Source organism: Salmo salar, chromosome 01, assembly GCF_965601325.2.
Source record: "Salmo salar chromosome 01, fSalSal1, whole genome shotgun sequence".
NCBI classification, from domain to species: domain Eukaryota; kingdom Metazoa; phylum Chordata; class Actinopteri; order Salmoniformes; family Salmonidae; genus Salmo; species Salmo salar.
The window spans coordinates 10,048,414-10,070,841 of NC_138291.1; the positions used below are offsets into that span (position 1 = coordinate 10,048,414).

The 22,428-nt window shown below is 42.1% G+C and overlaps 2 protein-coding genes across 6 annotated transcripts in view; both read left to right on the plus strand.

Annotated features, from left to right (window-relative positions):
- LOC106608927 (echinoderm microtubule-associated protein-like 1) overlaps positions 1–10,186 on the plus strand; it is an 89,573-nt gene extending 79,387 nt beyond the window's left edge. For 4 of the 5 annotated variants that reach the window (XM_014207439.3, XM_014207284.3, XM_014207194.3 and 1 more), the window contains 9 exons: positions 2,799–2,924; positions 3,034–3,165; positions 3,562–3,629; positions 3,845–3,933; positions 6,494–6,591; positions 6,856–6,943; positions 7,041–7,136; positions 7,747–7,877; positions 7,988–10,186. In XM_014207439.3, coding sequence (XP_014062914.1) covers positions 2,799–2,924; positions 3,034–3,165; positions 3,562–3,629; positions 3,845–3,933; positions 6,494–6,591; positions 6,856–6,943; positions 7,041–7,136; positions 7,747–7,877; positions 7,988–8,113 — 954 coding nt within the window. In that variant the 3' untranslated portion in view covers positions 8,114–10,186. Of the gene's footprint in view, positions 1–2,798; positions 2,925–3,033; positions 3,166–3,561; positions 3,630–3,844; positions 3,934–6,493; positions 6,592–6,855; positions 6,944–7,024; positions 7,137–7,746; positions 7,878–7,987 lie in introns of all 5 variants that reach the window. The other variant, XR_014381030.1, reaches the window with a different exon arrangement.
- Positions 10,187–10,495: 309 nt separating this feature from the next.
- Positions 10,496–22,428, plus strand: part of LOC106610138 (ena/VASP-like protein) — a 191,613-nt gene continuing 179,680 nt past the window's right edge. The window contains exon 1 of the mRNA XM_045713445.2: positions 10,496–10,937. Coding sequence (XP_045569401.1) covers positions 10,933–10,937 — 5 coding nt within the window. The 5' untranslated portion in view covers positions 10,496–10,932. The remainder of the gene's footprint in view (positions 10,938–22,428) is intronic.

Consider the following 22,428-nt stretch of genomic DNA (forward strand, 5'->3'; position numbering starts at 1 on the left):
ATACCACGAAATTGGGGTAAAAAAATATGTAATTTACATGACCTACAGCATGGTCAAGCAGGTTAATGTTTACAACATTTTCGGACTACTAAACAACTAGTGATTTAGAACCACGGATTGTTACCGCAAGTCACAATGAAAACAGTTTCTGCCTCCGGCATTCCAGCACCATTTCAACTTCAACAATTCAACATCATCAAATCACCTCTGCTTAGTCTAATATAGTGACAACTTAAAGATACCAAGAACGATTTAGTCCAATCAACGTAAGCTAAATATGATGTGGCTGTCCATGATACTGATTTCTGTGTGCGTGCTTGCAAGTAGAAAAAACATGTTGACTCACCCTACCTGTAGAGAAACGCCAATGCCATCCTCCTGTCTTTCATGTTGCCGAAATGGTCTATCACTCTGTCATACAGTACACTCTTTTAGTTTTTGTTGTCCTAGACTACCTGGCTAAAATGCTTGCTCGCTAGCCTAACTTCCTTTCATGGGCAATGATGAGCCAGCTAGTTAACATTAGCCTACTACATCTAGCTACATATTGAACGTCCATCCTCTCAGGCCAGGGGCAAAATGTATGAATTAATGGTTGGATCAGAATCGCCATTATAATCTATTGGCCAGAACGGAGAATTAAGCAAAACCACAAGTCCAAATCCCTATCTCCATCCATAGCTAATTTAGGAAAGGGCTGATTTTATCTAGCTAGCTACCTAGCCACCGGAGGACAACGACACAGTGAGATGCAATAATGACCTTTTTTCTGTCATCTTTTTGGTGCACCAGGACCATTAACAGTTGACCTCATTCGGTTTAGCTCAACACTGATTGGCTATTATTTTATTTTTTTAATTATCAAGGGAGGCCAAATGCCTCACTGGCTTCCCTTGCTATTGTATTCAATCGTACGGGTGGCAATAATGTCATACACTTTTAGTCCAGACTTTTAGTCAGACACATGGGCTACATATACTGAAACAGAGGGCCGCTGTTTTGCTCGCTCGGATGCTTTCTCCGGTGCAATACATTCAGCCTCTTGCCAACTGAAGTAAAATTATGAAACACAGAGATGAAAGAGAAATTATTTAATGTTTTTTTTGGGGGGTGGGGGTCAATTTTGGGGGGAAGCCTGGCTTCGCTTGGCATTCACGAATACACATCACATTTAGCAAAAGATGATGCTAGCTTTTTCAGAAATATGTGGGTTTTGGTTGATGCATGTACAGTGCATTCGGAAAGTATTCAGACCCCTTCCCTTGTTTCACATTTTGTTACATTAAAGCCTTATTCTAAAATTGATTAAATCCTTTTTTCCTACTCAATCTACACAAAATACCCCATAATGACAAAGTGAAAACAGAAATTGATTGGACATGATTTGGAAAAGCACACACCTGTCTATATAAGGTCCCACCGTTGACAGTGCATGTCAGAACAAAAACCAAGACATGAGGTCGAAAGGAGTTGCCCGTAGAGCTCAGAGACAGGATTGTGTCGAGGAACAGATCTGGGGAAGGGTACCAAAAAATATCTGCAGCATTGAAGGTCCCCAAGAACACAGTGGCCTCCATCATTCTTAAATGGAAGAAGTTTGGAACCACCAAGACTCTTCCTAGAGCTGGCCGCCTGGCCAAACTGAGCAATTGGGGAGGTGACCAAGAACCCGATGGTCACTCTGACAGAGCTCCAGAGTTTCTCTGTGGAGATGGGAGAACCTTCCAGAAGAACAACCATCTCTGCAGCACTACACCAATCAGGCCTTTATGGTAGAGTGGCCAGACGGAAGCCACTCCTCAGTAAAAAGCACATGACAGCCCGCTTGGAGTTTGCGAAAAGGCACTTTAAGGACTCTCAGACCATGTGAAACAAGATTTTCTGGTCTGATGAAACCAAGATTGAACTCTTTGGCCTGAATGCCAAGCGTCACATCTGGAGGAAACCTGGCACTATCCCTATGGTGAAGCATGGTGGTGGCAGCATCATGCTGTGGGGATGTTTTTCAGCAGCAGGGACTGAGAGACTAGTCAGGATCAAGGGAAAGATGAACAGAGCAAACTACAGAGAGATCCTTGATGTAAACCTGCTCCATAGTGCTCAGGACGTCAGACTGGGGCGAAGGTTTGCCTTCCAACAGCCAGAGCCTGGGCCACTCTCTGGAGAGAAATGAAAATATCTGTGTTGCAACGCTCCCCATCCAACTTGACAGAGCTTGAGATGATCTGCAGAGAAGAATGGGAGAAACTCCCCAAATACAGGTGTGCCAAGCTTGTAGCGTCATACCCAAGAAGACTTGAGGCTGTAATCGCTGCCTAAGTTGCTTCAACAAAGTACTGAGTAAAGGGTCTGAATACTTATGTAAATGTGATATTTAAGTTTTAAATTTGTTATACATTTGCACAAATGTCTAAAAAACATTTTTTTTCTTTGTCATTTTGGGGTATTGTGTGTAGATTGATGAGGGGGGGGGGGAACAATTGAATCAATTTTAGAATAAGGCTGTAACGTAACAAAATGTTGAAAAAGTGAAGGGGTCTGAATACTTTCTGAATGCACTGTACATGTATTTTATATGATGGAAACAATAATACCAATGATTTGTACAATGCAAACAATGCTCTGTTTTCCAATGTCCATGCCCCCCCCCCCCCCCCCCCCACACACACACACACACTCACTCAGCCATCTGTGATATGAAACAATGAAAAGACAGAGTAAACAACCCTCACATCCACTGTGGCAGGAAGCTTACCGTTGATATGAATAATATTATTTATTTTCCCACCTTTTCCCAGGTTCCTGAATTATTTGGTCCTATCCGGACTGTTGCCGAGGGCAAAGGGGAGAGTGTGCTTATTGGGACCACCAGGAACTATGTTCTACAGGGCAGTTTATATGGCGAATTTAACCCCATCACTCAAGTGGGTACAATTATCTGACATTCTAGTTCATGCAGACATTAAACCTAAAATTTCGAAAGATGTAGCTGTTAAATTATCCTATGCTAACTGGCCTCCCTAACTTCTCCAGGGTCACACAGATGAGCTGTGGGGGTTGGCCGTGCACCCATGGAAACCTCACTTCCTCACCTGTGGTTACGACAAGCACGTCAGCCTGTGGGACTCCTCCTCACATCAGCCTGTCTGGACCAAGACTATGGAGGTAGACGGACAGACAGACAGCGCCCCCTGGGGACAACCCTGAGCCTCACACATTACACTCAGATAACTGTATGAGTAGAAGGGCCACGAGCTTAGCTTGGTCACAGATCTGTTTATGCTGTATAGCCAGCAATGACGTCACGCCAAATATGTTGGGGGTTGGCCTTATCTGACCACATGACCTGCTTCAGGAAAAACTCAGTCTGCGTCCTAGTTCTAAGATAGCGGAGGAAAGCGTAGGTTAATTATCTCAAGACTTTGAGTTTATACATCTCCAAAAAACTTCAGTCTCTTTGTGTTGTATTAGTTCTTCACTGAGGCTGGTTATTTGGGTGTGGTAAATGTTTCAGGATGCAGCATTGACATGAAACTTCCTTTTGTTTTCTTTCATGTGTAGGACGCGGCCCAGTCTGCTGGATTCCATCCCTCTGGAGCAGTGGTTGCTATAGGAACGCAGACCGGCAGGTGACAGCGTAGAGCTTGAGGAGAATCGTACCATGCCAATTCCATCACAAAAGCCATAGAGACCTGCCCATAATAATAATAACAACAACACGTCATTTCTATAGTGTTTTTAATGACGATAGGAATCTCAAAGTGGACTTTGTGAAATTACAGGAGATATGTGATGTGTTAGTATACTTTTGATAATGACAAGATGGGTATCTTTCGTCACACAGGTGGCTGGTGCTGGATACCGACTCTAAGGATCTAGTCACGGTGCACACAGATGGGAATGAACAGCTGTCTGTTATCCGCTTTTCTCCAGGTAAGGGCTCCTATAGGCTCTTATGATGCTTTATTAGGCTACTTGTTATGAGCATGTATGACACTTTATTATGACTCATTATAAGGATGAATATTCATAGTACATCTTTTAAATTAAAATGGCTGTTCTTTAGTCAGGATTGTTAAATGGCTGTTATTTAGTCAGGATCAGTAAATGGCTGTTATTTAGTCAGGATTGTTAAATGGCTGTTATTTAGTCAGGATCAGTAAATGTCTGTTATTTAGTCATGATCAGTAAATGTCTGTTCTTTAGTCAGGATTGTTAAATGGTTGTTATTTAGTCAGGATCAGTAAATGGCTGTTATTTAGTCAGGATTGTTAAATGGCTGTTATTTAGTCAGGATTGTTAAATGGCTGTTATTTAGTCAGGAGTGTTAAATGGCTGTTATTTAGTCAGGATCAGTAAATGGCTGTTATTTAGTCAGGATCAGTAAATGGCTGTTATTTAGTCAGGATCAGTAAATGGCTGTTATTTAGTCAGGATCGTTAAATGGCTGTTATTTAGTCAGGATCAGTAAATGGCTGTTATTTAGTCAGGATCAGTAAATGGCTGTTATTTAGTCAGGATCGTTAAATGGCTGTTATTTAGTCAGGATCAGTAAATGGCTGTTATTTAGTCAGGATCAGTAAATGGCTGTTATTTAGTCAGGATCAGTAAATGGCTGTTATTTAGTCAGGATCAGTAAATGGCTGTTATTTAGTCAGGATCATTAAATGGCTGTTATTTAGTCAGGATCAGTAAATGGCTGTTATTTAGTCAGGATCAGTAAATGGCTGTTATTTAGTCAGGATCAGTAAATGGCTGTTATTTAGTCAGGATCAGTAAATGTCTGTTATTTAGTCAGGATCAGTAAATGGCTGTTATTTAGTCAGGATCAGTAAATGGCTGTTATTTAGTCAGGATCAGTAAATGGCTGTTATTTAGTCAGGATCAGTAAATGGCTGTTATTTAGTCAGGATCAGTAAATGGCTGTTATTTAGTCAGGATCGTTAAATGGCTGTTATTTAGTCAGGATCAGTAAATGGCTGTTATTTAGTCAGGATCAGTAAATGGCTGTTATTTAGTCAGGATCGTTAAATGGCTGTTATTTAGTCAGGATCAGTAAATGGCTGTTATTTAGTCAGGATCAGTAAATGGCTGTTATTTAGTCAGGATCAGTAAATGGCTGTTATTTAGTCAGGATCAGTAAATGGCTGTTATTTAGTCAGGATCATTAAATGGCTGTTATTTAGTCAGGATCAGTAAATGGCTGTTATTTAGTCAGGATCAGTAAATGGCTGTTCTTTAGTCAGGATCAGTAAATGGCTGTTATTTAGTCAGGATCAGTAAATGGCTGTTATTTAGTCAGGATCAGTAAATGGCTGTTATTTAGTCAGGATCATTAAATGGCTGTTATTTAGTCAGGATCAGTAAATGGCTGTTATTTAGTCAGGATCAGTAAATGGCTGTTATTTATTCAGGATCAGTAAATGGCTGTTATTTAGTCAGGATCAGTAAATGGCTGTTATTTAGTCAGGATCAGTAAATGGCTGTTATTTAGTCAGGATCAGTAAATGGCTGTTATTTAGTCAGGATTGTTAAATGGCTGTTATTTAGTCAGGATCAGTAAATGGCTGTTATTTAGTCAGGATCAGTAAATGGCTGTTATTTAGTCAGGATCAGTAAATGGCTGTTATTTAGTCAGGATCAGTAAATGGCTGTTATTTATTCAGGATCAGTAAATGGCTGTTATTTAGTCAGGATCAGTAAATGGCTGTTATTTAGTCAGGATCAGTAAATGGCTGTTATTTAGTCAGGATCGTTAAATGGCTGTTATTTAGTCAGGATCAGTAAATGGCTGTTATTTAGTCAGGATCAGTAAATGGCTGTTATTTAGTCAGGATCATTAAATGGCTGTTATTTAGTCAGGATCGTTAAATGGCTGTTATTTAGTCAGGATCAGTAAATGGCTGTTATTTAGTCAGGATCAGTAAATGGCTGTTATTTAGTCAGGATCAGTAAATGGCTGTTATTTAGTCAGGATCAGTAAATGGCTGTTATTTAGTCAGGATCAGTAAATGGCTGTTATTTAGTCAGGATCATTAAATGGCTGTTATTTAGTCAGGATCAGTAAATGGCTGTTATTTAGTCAGGATTGTTAAATGGCTGTTATTTAGTCAGGATTGTTAAATGGCTGTTATTTAGTCAGGATTAGTAAATGGCTGTTATTTAGTCAGGATTGTTAAATGGCTGTTATTTAGTCAGGATTGTTAAATGGCTGTTATTTAGTCAGGATCAGTAAACGGCTATTATTTAGTCAGGATCATTATCAGATGGTTGTAAGAAAATATAAGAGTGCCATACTTATAATTCTTTATAGCTGCATCATAATGCATTATAATCCCTCTGCTGCGAAGTGATACCAAGAGGTCTACAGTAGGCCTACTATGAGAAAATCCTAACATTTACAGGTTGACTGTGATACTGATACAGACCATATTGTAATACTGATGCAGGCCATGTTATCTGTTTTAACCTAGTCTCCTGTCCTTATTCCTAGATGGTAATTTCCTGGCGATCGGCTCTCACGATAACTACATCTATATCTACGTAGTGGGGGAGAGTGGCAGGAAGTACAGCAGATTGGGAAAGTGCTCGGTGAGCACCTTTTATATTTAGGACCTACCCCCTCATCCTCTCAGCCTCAAACCAGGAGGACATGCTAAATTATGAGCACTTATGACGTAGTGCATTACGGTTTAGCCATCCGACTATAGCTGATTCCCATTCTCTCTCTCTCTCTCTCTCTCTCTCTCTCTCTCTCTCTCTCTCTCTCTCTCTCTCTCTCTCTCTCTCTCTCTCTCTCTCTCTCTCTCTCTCTCTCTCTCTCTCTCTCTCTCTCTGTCTCTCTCTGTCTCTCAGGGCCACTCCAGCTTCATCACCCATCTGGACTGGTCAGTGGACTCTCAGTACCTGGTGTCCAACTCAGGAGACTATGAGATACTCTATTGTAAGTACTGTTATGTTCATTGAAATGAAAATCTGTGTTCTTATTGGACAAGTTCAGGTAGCACCTCCCCGTTTCAATCAGCTGTATGTCGTTCCAGGGATCCCGTCTGTGTGTAAACAGGTGGTGAGTGTGGAGACCACGCGGGACATCCCCTGGGCCACCTCCACCTGCACCCTGGGCTTCCAAGTCTTTGGTGAGCAATGTTGAAGAAGCATGAGAATCTATTTGTTGAAGCAGCTAAATAATCTATTTGTTGAAGCAGCTAAAGAATCTATTTGTTGAAGCAGCTAGAGCATGTATTTATTGAAGCAGCTGGAGAATCTATTTGTTGAAGCAGCTGGAGAATATATTTGTTGAAGCAGCTGGAGAATCTATTTGTTGAAGCAGCAGGAGAATCTATTTGTTGAAGCAGCAGGAGAATCTATTTGTTGAAGCAGCTGGAGAATCTATTTGTTGAAGCAGCTGGAGAATCTATTTGTTGAAGCAGCAGGAGAATCTATTTGTTGAAGCAGCAGGAGAATCTATTTGTTGAAGCAGCAGGAGAATCTATTTGTTGAAGCAGCTAGAGAATCTATTTGTTGAAGCAGCTGAATAATCTATTTGTTGAAGCAGCTGGAGAATCTATTTGCTGGACACAGGCTGCATTTAAACAGGCAGCCCAATTCTGATCTTTTCACCACTAACTGGTCTTTTGACCAGTCAGATCAGCTCTTTTGCCAATAATTGGGCTGGATGTGTGACCGTATGGCCAGGGATAGGAGAATATAACATAATGGGACCAATACTATAACTCTGGTCCACAGGGTTATGGCCTGATGGCTCTGACGGGACTGACATCAACGCAGTCTCCAGATCTAATGAGAAGCAGCTGCTTGTCACAGGAGACGACTTTGGAAAAGTCTGCCTTTTCTCATACCCCTGCTGTCAATTCCGGGTAAGATTTTAAAAAATCCGTTAAATATATACATTGAGAAGAGCCTGTGAAGATTACATGAGCCCATTGGCTGCATTTTGTTTGATAGATTTTTTTTGTTCTCCTTTCAGGCTCCCAGTCATGTCTATGGCGGACACAGCAGTCATGTGACCAATGTGAACTTCCTGTTTGACGACAGTTGCCTGGTTTCCACCGGGGGCAAGGACATGAGCGTCATGCAGTGGCGAATAGTGTGAGGCAGACATTTTGGGGCAACAAACATGCAGTTTCTTTATGGATCTGGGTAGGGTGGGGAAGGGAAGGGATGCACCCCCAGAGGCTTTCCTGTATATGGATCCCAATGAGCTTATTGGAGTAGGAGGAAGTTGCACCTAGACCCGCCCCTAGTTTTGCGTTTCTCCCATTAATAGTTTAGGATAGGATTTGGGCAGGACAAGCTGATCCTAGGTTAGTTCATAGGATTGGATTGTTGGAGGGCGGGGCGGGTCATGGGTGGGTGGATGGGTTGGGGGGGGGGGGGGCAAGATCATCGCAACAAAAGGAAGATACAACAGGCAGTACCTATTGTTTTGTTTTTTATCGTTCCGTCTTTCTCCTTTGCTTTGTATATTTCACAGCTCAGGAAACCAATAGAAAAGTAGGAGTTGAGTGTCTTCCCTATGCCATTATGGTAGCCTCTCTGGCCTACTACAGATACCACTCCGCCTTGGAAAGACAAAGAAAGATTTCTACTGATGAGGGGCATTTGGTCTATACAGAAAGCACATACATATGGTTCCAACTGATGCTGATAGAGAGTAAAATAACATACACTCCTATGATTACACAATATTTCATCATGTGATGTGTTTTTTACAATGAATGCAGCAGGTTTACCACAGGCAGTTGGTTGCTAGGCCAAGTGTGCAATGGATAGACGAATTCTGAGACTACATAGAAATATGACAATTTTAAACTCTCTACTGACATCGTCTGGCTTCCTGAGGTATTGCAACGACTTCATTACTCTGCAAACTGTAACATGGTAAAGTATCACACCGGCATTTCAAAGAGCCCTTTAAAAACAAATACATAAATATTTCAATGAATAATCAATTATTATTTACACCTGTTGAAAAGCATCATTTTGGGAGGCTATTCTGTGCTTGACAGAGCTGAAGTTGAACTCTGTTTCAAGAGGCTGGTGGGAGGAGCTATAGGAGGACAGGCTCATTGTAATGGCTGGAATAGAATTAATGGAATGGAGTCTAATGAGGATTCCATGTTTGTGGTTTCGATATGTTTTTGATACCGTTCCATTCATTCCATTCCGGTCTTTACATTGAGCCTGGCCTCCTATAGCTCCTCCCACCAGCCTCCTCTGTTTCAAACATATTTGGACTACACTGTTAAATATCGTCTGCTGCCGAGGTCACTTCCTTCCTGAGTCTCCCTTCTCTTCCTGTCTCAAACTAGATCTGTAAATAAGAGGTTTGTACTAATCAGACCATTGCACTGTAATTGTTTCCTCTGCAACACCCATGTCACACTATACTGCCGAACCAAACCATACCGGGCTGGCTTGATATTATCTTTTCACTTGGTCCTTTTCAGCATGGCTCCGACAACTATGGTGGAAGTGTAACCAGGCTAGCTCAGTACAGCTCGGTTCGGCTTGGTAATGCTACCGTACTTTCTGCCACCTGCAAGGAATCACTACTACAAGGCTTATTAAAGGTCCACTCTGTGATATTTACAGCCGTTTTTAATCACTCCAAGGCTTAAAGGAGAGATATCTCTCTTAAACCTGTGACTTAGCTACCATACTGACCTTGACTCCTGCTGCTTGTTTACTTGGAATATTCATGAACAAAACATGTCATGCATATTGAAATCTTTCTCACACCCGGGCAAAAGTAATCACACCAAGAGTGATCTGTACCACACTGGTAATGTCTGGACCGAACTGGTCCTTCATCTGGGGGTTTGTTTTCTAGTAATACAAAGTGATTTTTAAAGGTTTCCAGGGCATGCATGACATTGGTTATACCTGGGCTGCATTCAGCAGAGCACAATATTATGGAACGTTCAGCGAGAAATATATTATGTAGAGAACAATCAGACCTTTCTGACATGTAGGATAAAGAATCGCATCAGCACTATTCATTACATTTCTATCAGCAACATTCTGAAACGTTTGCCTCCTGAATGTAGCCCTGTTTTTTCAGCACCAAACATAATGATTGGATATATGCAGATGTTTGACATGTGACCATAACAATGTAACCATGATGGAATAATTTTCTAATAAAAATGTATTAAAACAATAAGTTGCTGTCCTTGTTTGGGTCTTTGTTTGAGTGTATGAAAACTGACGCAGAACACAACCATTCAGAGGGAATGTAAAATGTTTTAGTTTTTCCACAGTACAGTAAAGACTGAAATTCCTTCAAATCTTTGAGACTGACTTTTTTTTCTCATCTTTTTTTATTTGACATTTTGAAATTCCAGTTTATTTTGGGTGTGTTGAAATGATGTAATGATTGGGAAAGAAAAGGTGTGATATAAATGCAATTTAGGCTGGGTAGACTATTATAAGTGACTTATATAATTCCATTGTTCTGATAGAGAGCGAGATGATGCTGTTATAGGCGGTCGTCTCAAGCGGGCAGCACTGGACCGGTTGCATTCTGTGGTCAACTATTTTATAAAATCTCCACCTTGCCAAAACACCACGAATACGGTGGAAATATGGCAACTCGGAGGCTGCTGTCAGCCACAATCCCCCGTCTTCTTGAGACAACCACGACCATCATTTGAACATGGAATTAAGGATGCATGAAAATAAACGGAGTGCAAAGATTTTGAGAGAGAAAGAGAGAACGTTCGGGTCCGCGCATTGTATTTCAGCATCAGACTGACTGCATTGCCGACAGCCATACATAATTGGTGAACATTGGCGTATGATCTTTTAGTTATATTGAATTAGAACATTCTGCTTTACAAACGGTCTGAGAGGGAAAAACCGGTAGATGTCAATTTCTTCATGTCATCGTCTAATTGAACAGGAGAAAAAATGAGGTAAGCAATTGAGCATGTGTTGGGTTTGCAAAGCCGCGTCATTTGTCAGACGGTTGCCTTTATAATAATGTGGATGTGAATAAATTCACGATCTAGACGAAATATCTAGACGAAATCTAGACGAAATATTATATATGAAAAGGCCTAATCACAGCATGGTATACTACTTTTATACAGTAATATCCATGTAATGTACATGTGTGTCCTCGTGTATGCATTATAGAATTTACACAATAGACAAATCAGTTATTTGTGAAGGATCACAGCCACAATAAACCCGTAAAAATGCCATGGGTAGGGTATTCTATAGAAAAATACAGAATATAGAACTATAGAATCCATGTGTTTTTCCTTCTACTCTATTCTTTTAATTATCATTCTGTACACACCTATCCATTTCCTTTATTGGATGGCCTGCATTTAATAGCAATGTTGTCATGGAAACGAGACCCCCCACACACACACAAACACACAAACACACATATTCCTGTACAGGCCATATACTTAGCCGGTTATTGACTGATCTAGCTGCATCATTATGGGAGATCAGTCAGCAACAACAACACGCCTACAAAATAGCAAAGACAAAAGACTGACTGGGAGCTCTGACAGACAAATGACAGTTCTCAGCTCACAGTTCTTTCATGGGCGGAGGAGGAATATTGTAAGGTTATGGCCTTTGTGTGTTGAAAATGACCAGGCCTAAGTGTCAAATAAATCCTGTGCCCTGCGGGTCAATTGTATTTTGGGAGCTTCGGTTCTGTTGTTATTTAGCTTCCTATAGGCCTACACTAAGGCCTGAACAGCCTACCTGAATACGAAGAAATACAGTAGGGAGTCTTTGCAGATTCTATTTGTGCATTCACTTTGTCTGCCTCCGACAAGCTGTCAAATCCAAAACAATAATTTGGTAGCTTAGTGGTTAAGAGCCTTTAGGCAGTAATTGGAAGGTTGCTGGTTTGAATCCCCAAGCTGACTAGGTGAAAAATCTGTTGATTTGTACTTGAGCAAGGCATTTAACCCTAATTGCTCTGGATAGGAGTGTCTGCAAAAATTTGAAGGAGTTTTTGCATTTTCTCTGACAGATAGATATAGGTGTAGGTCCTTGGCCTATACTCTTTGTTATTAGCTCATCAGCAGAGCGCTGTTTTGGGTGGGAACTATTTGTGGTTGCACATGTGATTGTCTTCATGGGGACAGTGTTGCTATATGGCTGTGTATGAGCTGTATAGAGAGTAATGGCTTCATGTTTCCACACCATAACGTGGTACAGGGCTGTATAGATGGTAATGGCTTCATGTTTCCACACCATAATGTGGTACAGGGCTGTATAGATGGTAATGGATTCATGTTTCCACACCATAATGTGGTACAGGGCTGTATAGATGGTAATGGCTTCATGTTTCCACACCATAACGTGGTACAGGGCTGTATAGATGGTAATAGCTTCATGTTTCCACACCATAATGTGGTACAGGGCTGTATAGATGGTAATGGCTTCATGTTTCCACACCATAATGTGGTACAGGGCTGTATAGATGGTAATGGCTTCATGTTTCCACACCATAACGTGGTACAGGGCTGTATAGATGGTAATGGCTTCATGTCCCCACACCATAACGTGGTACAGGGCTGTATAGATGGTAATGGCTTCATGTCCCCACACCATAATGTGGTACAGGGCTGTATAGATGGTAATGGCTTCATGTTTCCACACCATAACGTGGTACAGGGCTGTATAGATGGTAATGGCTTCATGTTTCCACACCATAACGTGGTACAGGGCTGTATAGATGGTAATGGCTTCATGTTCCAACACCCTGACGTGGTACAGCCGCCAAATGTTATATTCTCACCAAGTACATCAGTCTATTAAACACTGGTAGCTATGAGTCTATTACCAGTGTACACACACACACACACACACACACACACACACACACACGCACACACACACACACACACACACACACACACACACACACACACACACACACACACACACTTTGTTAGAACCATGTTTAGCACCGCCGTGCTGCTGTTGTAGGCCTAAGGCTCATTTTCCCATTTACCCCAAATTATGAATTAGAGAGATACAGATGGAGGATCTTAATTTAACCTATATTGTCACAGCAAAATAATCCTGCAGCAATAGGATTTCAATGTTTAGACCATAATGTTGATGGCTGATTAGGCTATTAGCTGGCCAAAAGTAGGCTACATGAAAAGTGCAATACTCTTAATATAAACGTGTGTTAGTGTGTATTTTCATTCATGTGTGTTAGTGTGGGTTTTCAGTAACGTGTTAGTGTGTGTTTTCAGTAACGTGTGTCAGTGTGTGTTTTCAGTAACATGTGTTAGTGTGGGTTTTCAGTAACATGTGTTAGTGTGTATTTTCATTAACGTGCGTTAGTGTGGGTTTTCAGTAACGTGTTAGTGTGTGTTTTCAGTAACGTGTGTAAGTGTGTGTTTTCAGTAACATGTGTTAGTGTGGGTTTTCAGTAACGTGTGTTAGTGTGGGTTTTCAGTAACGTGTGTTAGTGTGTATTTTCAGTAACGTGTGTTTTCAGTAACATGTGTTTTCAGTAACGTGTGTCAGTGTGTATTTTCATGAACATGTGTGTCAGTGTGTGTTTTTAGTAACGTGTGTTAGTGTGTGTGTTTCATTAACGTGTGTTAGTGTGTGTTTTCAGTAACACATGTTTTCAGTAACATGTGTCAGTGTGTGTTTTTAGTAACGTGTGTTAGTGTGTGTTTTCAGTAACATGAGTGTCAGTGTGTGTTTTCAGTAACACGTGTTAGTGTGTGTTTTCAGTAACACGTGTTAGTGTGTGTTTTCAGTAACATGTGTGTCAGTGTGTGTTTTCAGTAACGTGTGTAAGTGTGTGTTTTCAGTAACGTGTGTTAGTGTGTGTTTTCAGTAACATGTGTTAGTGTGTGTTTTCAGTAACATGTGTTAGTGTGTGTTTTCAGTAACGTGTGTTAGTGTGTGTTTTCAGTAACATGTGTGTCAGTGTGTGTTTTCAGTAACACGTGTTAGTGTGTGTTTTCAGTAACACGTGTTAGTGTGTGTTTTCAGTAACACGTGTTAGTGTGTGTTTTCAGTAACATGTGTTAGTGTGTGTTTTCAGTAACATGTGTTAGTGTGTGTTTTCAGTAACGTGTGTCAGTATGTGTTTTCAGTAACGCGTGTTAGTGTGTGTTTTCAGTAACACGTGTTAGTGTGTGTTTTCAGTAACACGTGTTAGTGTGTGTTTTCAGTAACACGTGTTAGTGTGTGTTTTCAGTAACATGTTAGTGTGTGTTTTCAGTAACGTGAGTTAGTGTGTGTTTTCAGTAACGCGTGTTAGTGTGTGTTTTCAGTAACATGTTAGTGTGGGTTTTCAGTGAATTTCTTTAAATCACAAAGCTCATCTACATGTCCTGTGGTGCAGGAAAATTCTCAGCAACAAAAGACTGATCAAATTAAGATCCTACATCTGTAGCTATATCTTGTATACACACTACACAGAACAGTTTTACACTGTGCCACGGATATATCCCCATGTCATCAAAATGTGATTAAATCGAGTAGCTATTTTAGTTAAAAGACGACTAAGAGCTCTATTCAGTCTGTAAAGCTGAAGCGTTATAGATTATGATATGTACATGTAAAGGAGGGAGTGGAGGCAGCCTCATTAGGGGATCTATTCAGTCTGTGAAGTGATAGAAATGTAAAGGTAATTTCCGATTGAGCCGACATATGCAGCATTTACCGTGAATGCTGTCTCTGCTAACGATGGAACATTGCCTTTATATTTTAATCATCCTGTGAAGCTGAACTTCCGGGATGCGTATTGAACAGAGCCCTTATCTAAAATATGTGCATGTGTGAGTGACCGTGTCGCCAAGGAACATTTTTACAAGTTCCCATCATGCTGTTCGCCTGGTCCCAGATCTGCCTTTTACACTGTGCCAAGGATACATCCCCACATACATTTTGGGGGGGGGGGGGGGGGGGGGTTGGGGGTGTAACTCAATATTATGAAAGGTGTTCATAATGTTTTGTACACAGCGTACTGTAGGATTCATATATTGCCTCATTGCATAAAGGGATTTTTTTTGTATATATTTTACTTTTACTAGGCAAGTCAGTTAAGAACAAATTATTATTTACAATGACAGCCTAGGAACAGTGGGTTAACTGCCTTGTTCAGGGGCAGAGTGACAGATTTTTACCTTGTCAGCTCGGGGATTCGATCTAGCAACCTTTCGGTTACAGGCCCAATGCTCTAACCAATAGGCTACCTGCCGGAATGAATGTTTGTGTGTCCTATATCTTGCTCTTAGAAGCTCTCTGTGTGTTCTGTAGCCTGTCTCTGGCTGTTCTCTCAGTCAGGAAGTGAAAGGGGAGTGTTAAAGGGAAGCCTTAAATCATCAGAAGGACATAAGGTGACTGGAAACCGGGGAACGGGTTCAATTAAATGATTTATTCAACCTCAGTGCTTCGATTGCAGCCACTGCAATCCCACAACTTCCCTATGCAGGGCTATTTATAGCTTTAGCGTAAGTGTTTTTATCATGCTATGATTCATCTGTATTGTCCCTGCCAGCCATACTCAGTCATTGCATATGGAGAAATCTCCTGGGGAAACGTAAGCACGATTGCCGCAGTGACTCATCCACCGAAAGAAAAGGTACACTATGAAAATCCTGAGTTCCGCGTTTTTTCTGCAGGCTTCTCAGATCAGTGATGGTTTGTGTGATACAGCTCAACGAGCTCTAGCGCTATCATATTCATCACATTCCACTAAGATGTCCTCTGCAGTTTATTGATGAAGAAACAGTCTGCTTCTTGTATGCTCACTACGAAACCAGACCAACCAACCATGTAGAATGAAGTGACTAAATCTCAGCTCTAGAAAATAAAAGTAATCCGTATTTGGCATGTTCTTTGCAGTCTGTGTGTATGTGTGTGTGTATATATACACTGAGTATAGAAAACATTTGGAACACCTTTTCTAATATTGAGTTGCACCTCCCCTATTTTCCCCCCAGAACAGCCTCAATCCGTTGGGGCATGGACTCTACAAGGTGTTGAAAGCTTGGCACAGGGATACTGGCCCGTGTTGACTCCAATGCTTCCCACAGCTGTGTCAAGTTGGCTGGATGTCCTTTGGGTGGTGAACCATTCTTGACACACACGGGAAATTGTTGAGCGTGAAACACCCAGCAGCGTTGCAGTTCTTGACACAAACCGGTGCGCCTGACATCTACCACCATACCCCTTTGAAAGTAACTTAAATATTTAGTCTTGCTCATTCACCCTCTGAATGGCAACACATACAATCAAATTCAATCAAATGAAAGCCCCTTTTACATCAGCCAATGTCACAAAGTGCTATACAGAAAGAGAGAAAGGGAGAGAATTAGAGAGAGCATACTTAAATTCACACAGGATACCGGATAAGACAGGACAAATACTCCAGATATAACAGACTGACCCTAGCCCCCCGACACAAACTATTGCAGCATAAATACTGGAGGCTGAGACAGGAGGGGTCGGGAGACACGATACCCCCGGACAGGGCCAACCAGACAGGATATAACCCCACCCACTTTGCCAAAGCACAGCCCCCACACCACCAACTTACTAACCTGAGACAAGGCCGTGTATAGCCCACGAAGATCTCCTCCACGGCACAAACCCGAAGGGAGCGCCAAACCGGACAGGAAGATCTCGTCAGTGACTCAACCCACTCAAGTGACACACCCCTCCTAGGGACGGCATGGAATACACAATCCATGTTTCAGTTGTCTCAAGGCTTAAAAATCCTTCTTTAACCTGTCTCCTCCCCTTCATCTACACTGATTTGAAGTGGATGTAACAGGTGACATCAGTAAGGGATCATAGCTTTCACCTGGATTCACCTGGTCAGTCTGTCATGGAAAGAGCAGGTGTTCCTAATGTTTTGTATACTCAGTGTGTGTGTGTGTGTGTGTGTGTGTGTGTGTGTGTGTGTGTGTGTGTGTGTGTGTGTGTGTGTGTGTGTGTGTGTGTGTGTGTGTGTGTGTGTGTGTGTGTGTGTGTGTGTGTGTGTGTCAAGCTCATCATCAGAACATACCCAATACACCCCGGTTTGGGTCCTATCTGGCTGTCTGTTTGACTATAGATTCCCACAAGCATATTGTTTCATTGTAGTAGCCGTCCCCATATATACTGTTCAATGAGTAAACTTAAACCCTACATTAGGCTCCTTTGCAGAGCTGAGTTAATGCTCTTGGTTTTCGACACCTTGTTCTGATGTAAAGTAGCTTATTGGTCTATTATTGAAACCCCGTTTGAGGAAGAATTCCCTTAACAAACGATGACATAAATAACTGCAATAACACTTGAAGAGGAGGAGCTGAGCAGTGACATGTAGGTCAAGTGAAAGTCAGGAAAAACCTGCTGATCCATATTAAATTATCAAAGTTTTAGTTTATTTGGCAATAACTAAGAACAATGAAATGACAAAAATGTGATTAAACCGCGTAGCTATTTTAGTTAAAAGACGACTAAGAGCTCTATTCAGTCTGTAAAGCTGAAGCGTTACAGATTCTGCGATATAAATGTGAAGGAGGGAGTGGAGGCAGCCTCATTAGGGGATCTATTCAGTCTGTGAAGTGATAGAAATGTAAAGGTAATTTCCAATTTAGCCGACATCTGCAGCATTTACCGTGAATGCTGGCTAACAATGGAACATTTAAATTACATTTTTTAATTTCAATCATCCAGTGAAGCTGAACTTCTGTGATGCGTATTGAACAGAGCCCTTATCTGAAATATGTGCATGTGTGAGGGACAGTGTCTCCAATAAACATTTTTACAAGTTCCCATCTTGCTGTTCGCCTGGTCCCAGATCTGACTCTCAAATCAAATCAAATTGTATTAGTCAATAGGCCTTACAGTGAAATGCTTACTTACGAGCCTCTAACCAACAATGCAGTTTCAAAAAATAATAAGAGATAAAAGTAACAAGTAATTAAAGAGCAACAGTAAAATTACAATAGTGAGACTATATACAGGGGGGTACTGATACAGAGTCAATGTGCGGGGTCACCGGTCGGTTGAGGTAGTATGTACATGTAGGTACAGTTATTAAAGTGACTATGCATAGATGATAACAGAGAGTAGCAGTGGAGTAAAGAGGGGGAGGGGGGGACAATGCAAATAGTCTGGGTAGCCATTTGACTAGATGTTCAGGAGTCTTATGGCTTGGGGGTAGAAGCTGTTTAGAAGCCTCTTGGACCAAGACTTGGCGCTCCGGTACCGCTTGCGGCGCGGGAGCAGAGAGAACAGTCTATGACTAGGGTGGCTGGAGTCTTTAACAATTTTTAGGGCCTTCCTCTGACACCGCCTGGTATAGAGGTGCTGGATGGCAGGAAACTTGGCCCCAGTGATGTACTGGGTCATTCGCACTACCCTCTGTAGTGCCTTGCGGTCGGAGGCCGAGAAGTTGCCATACCAGGTAGTGATGCAACCAGTCGTGATGCAACCAGTCAGGATGCTCTCGATGGTGCAGCTGTAAAACCTTTTGAGGATCTGAGGGCCCATGCCAAATCTTTTCAGTCTCCTGAGGGGGAATAGGTTTTTTCGTGCCCTCTTCACGACTGTCTTGGTGTGCTTGGACCATGTTAGTTTGTTGGTGATGTGGACACCGAGGAACTTGAAACTCTCAACCTGCTCCACTGCAGCCCCGTTGATGAGAATGGGGGTGTGCTCGGTCCTCTTTTTCCTGTAGTCCACAATCATCTCCTTTGTCTTGATCACGTTGAGGGAGAGGTTGTTATCCTGGTACCACACGGCCAGTCTCTGACCTCCTCCCTATAGGCTGTCTCGTTGTTGTTGGTGATCAGGCTGTTGTGTCATCGACAAATTGAATGATGGTGTTTGGCTCGTGCTTGGCTGTGCAATCATGAGTGAACAGGGAGTACAGGACGAGACTGAGCAGGCACCCCTGAGGGGCCCCTGTGTTGAGGATCAGCGTGGTGGATGTGTTGTTACTTACCCTTACCAGCTGGGGGCGGCCCGACAGGAAGTCCAGGATCCAGTTGCAGATGGAGGTGTTTAGTCCCAAGGTCCTTAGCTTATTGATGAGCTTTGAGGGCACTATGGTGTTGAATGCTGAGCTGAAGTTAATGAATAGAATTCTCACATACAGTTGAAGTCTGAAGTTTACATACACTTAGGTTGGAGTCATTAAAACTCGTTTTTCAACCACTCCACACATTTCTTGTTAACAAACTATCGTTTTGGCCAGTCGGTTAGGACATCTACTTTGTGCATGACACAAGTAATTTTTCCAACAATTGTTTATAGAGAGATTATTTCACTTATAATTCTCTGTATCACAATTCCAGTGGGTCAGAAGTTTACATACACTAAGTTGACTGTGCCTTTAAACAGCTTGGAAAATTCCAGAAAATGATGTCAAGGCTTTAGAAGCTTCTGATAGGCTATTTAACATAATTTGAGTCAATTGGAGGTGTACCTGTGAATGTATTTCAAGGCCTACCTTCAAACTCAGTGCCTCTTTGCTTGACATCATGGGAAAATCAAATGAAATCAGCCAAGACCTCAGAAAAACAATTGTAGACCTCCACAAGTCTGGTTCATCATTGGGAGCAATTTCCAAAAGCCTGAAGGTACCACGTTCATCTGTACAAACAATAGTACGCAAGTATAAACACCATGGGACCATGCAGCCATCATACCGCTCAGGACGGAGACTTATTCTGTCTCCTAGAGATGAACGTACTTTGGTGCGAAAAGTGCAAATCAATCCCAGAACAACAGCAAAGGCCTTTTGAAGATGCTGGAGGAAACAGGTACAAAAGTATCTATATCCACAGTAAAACGACATATCGACATAACCTGAACCATAACCTTATCGACATAACCTGAAAGGCCGCTCTGCAAGGATGAAGCCACTGCTCCAAAACCGCCATAAAAAAGCCAGACTACGGTTTGCAACTGCACATCGTACTTTTTGGAGAAATGTCCTCTGGTCTGATGAAACAAAAATAGAACTGTTTGGCCATAATGACCTTCTTTATGTTTGGAGGATAAAGGGGGAGGCTTGCAAGCCGAAGAACACCATCCCAACCGTGAAGCACGGGGGTGGCAGCATCATGTGATGGGGGTGCTTTGCTGCAGGAGGGACTGGTGCACTTCACAAAATAGATGGCATCATGAGGTAGGAAAATTATGTGGATATATTGAAGCAACATCTCAAGACATCAGTCAGGAAGTTAAAGCTTGGTCGCAAATGGGTCTTCTGAATGGACAATGACCCCAAGCATACTTCCAAAGTTGTGTCAAAATGGCTTAAGGACAACAAAGTCAAGGTATTGGAGTGGCCATCACAAAGCCCTGACCTCAATCCTATAGAAGATTTCTGGGCAGAAATTAAAAAGTGTGTGCGAGCAAGGAGGCCTACAAACCTGACTAAGTTACACCAGCTCTGTCAGGAGGAATGGGCCAAAATTCACCCAACTTATTGTGGGAAGCTTGTGGACGGCTACCCGAAACGTTTGACCCAAGTTAAACAATTTAAAGGCAATTCTACAAAATACTAATTGAGTGTATGTAAACTTCTGACCCACTGCGAATGTGATGAAAGTGATAAATGTGATAAAAACTGAAATAAATCATTCTCTCTACTATTATTCTGACATTTCACATTCTTAAAATAAAGTGGCGATCCTATCTGACCTAAGACAGGGAATTTTTACTAGGATTAAATGTCAGGAATTGTGAAAAACTGAGTTTAAATGTATTTGGCTAAGGTGTATGTAAACTTCCGACTTCAACTGTAGGTGTTCCTTTTGTCCGGGTGGGAAAGGGCAGTGTGGAGTCCAATACAGATCACATCATCTGTGGATCTGTTGGGGCAGTATGCAAATTGGAGTGGGTCTAGGGTTTCTGGGATGATGGTGTTGATGTGAGCCATGACCAGCCTTTCAAATCACTTCATGGCAACAGGCGTGAGTGCTACGGGTCGGGGGTCATTTAGGCAGGTTACCTTAGTGTTCTTGGGCACAGGCACTATGGTGGTCTGCTTAAAACATGTTGCTATTACAGATTTGTACAGGGAGAGGTTGAAAATGTCAGTGAAGACACTTGCCCGTTGGTCAGCGCATGCTCGCAGTACATGTCCTGGTAATCCATCTGGCCCTGCGGCCTTGTGAATGTTGACCTGTTTAAAGGTCTTACTCACATCGGCTGCGGAGAGCATGTCTTCCGGAACAGCTGGTGCTCTCATGCATGTTTCAGTGTTATTTGCCTCGAAGCGAGCATATAAGTAGTTTAGCTCGTCTGGTAGGCTTGTGTCACTGGGCAGCTCTCGGCTGTGCTTCCCTTTGTAGTCTGTAATGGTTTGCAAGCCCTGCCACATCAGACGAGCGTCAGAGCCGGTGTAGTACGATTCAATCTTAGTCCTGTATTGACGCTTTGCCTGTTTGATGGTTCGTCACAGGATTTCTTATAAGCTTCCGGGTTAGAGTCCCGCTCCTTGAAAGCAGCAGCTCTAGCCTTTAGCTCAGTGCGGATGCTGCCTGTTATCCATGGCTTCTGGTTTAGGTATGTACGTACGGTCACTGTGGGGACGACGTCATCGATGCGCTTACAGTGGCTTGCGAAAGTTTTCATCCCCTTTTCATCCACCATTTTGTTGCCTCACAACCTGGAATGAAAATAGATTTTTGGGGGGTTTGTAATATTTGATTTACACAACATGCCTACCACTTTGAAGATGCAAAATATTTTTTGGTGTGAAACAAACAAGAAATAACACAAAAAAACAGACTACTTGAGCGTGCATAACTATTCACCCCTCCAAAGTAAATGCTTTGTAGAGCCACCTTTTGCAGCAATTACAGCTGCAAGTCTCTTGGTATGTCTCTATAAGCTTGGCACATCTAGCCACTGGGATTTTTGGCCATTCTTCAAGACAAAACTGCTCCAGCTCCTTCAACTTGGATGGGTTCCGCTGGTGTACAGCAATCTTTAAGTCATACCACAGATTCTCAATTGGATTGAGGTCTGGGCTTTGACTAGGCCATTCCAAGACATTTAAATGTTTCCCCTTAAACCACTCGAGTGTTGCTTTAGAAGTATGCTCAGGGTCAATGTCCTGCTGGAAGGTGAACCTCCATCCCAGTCTCAAATCTCTGGAAGACTGCAACAGGTTTCCCTCAAGAATTTCCCTGTATTTAGCAAAATCCATCATTCCTTCAATTCTGACCAGTTTCCCAGTCCCTGCCGATGAAAAACATCCCCACAGCATGATGCTGCCACCACCATGGGGATGGGGTGTTAGTCTCATCTGACCAGAGTACCTTCTTCCATTTGTTTGGGGAGTTTCCCACATGCCTTTTGGCGAACACCAAACACGTTTGCTTATTTTTTTCTTTAAGCAATGCCTTTTTTCTGGCCACTCTTCTTCCGTAAAGCCCAGCTCTGTGGAGT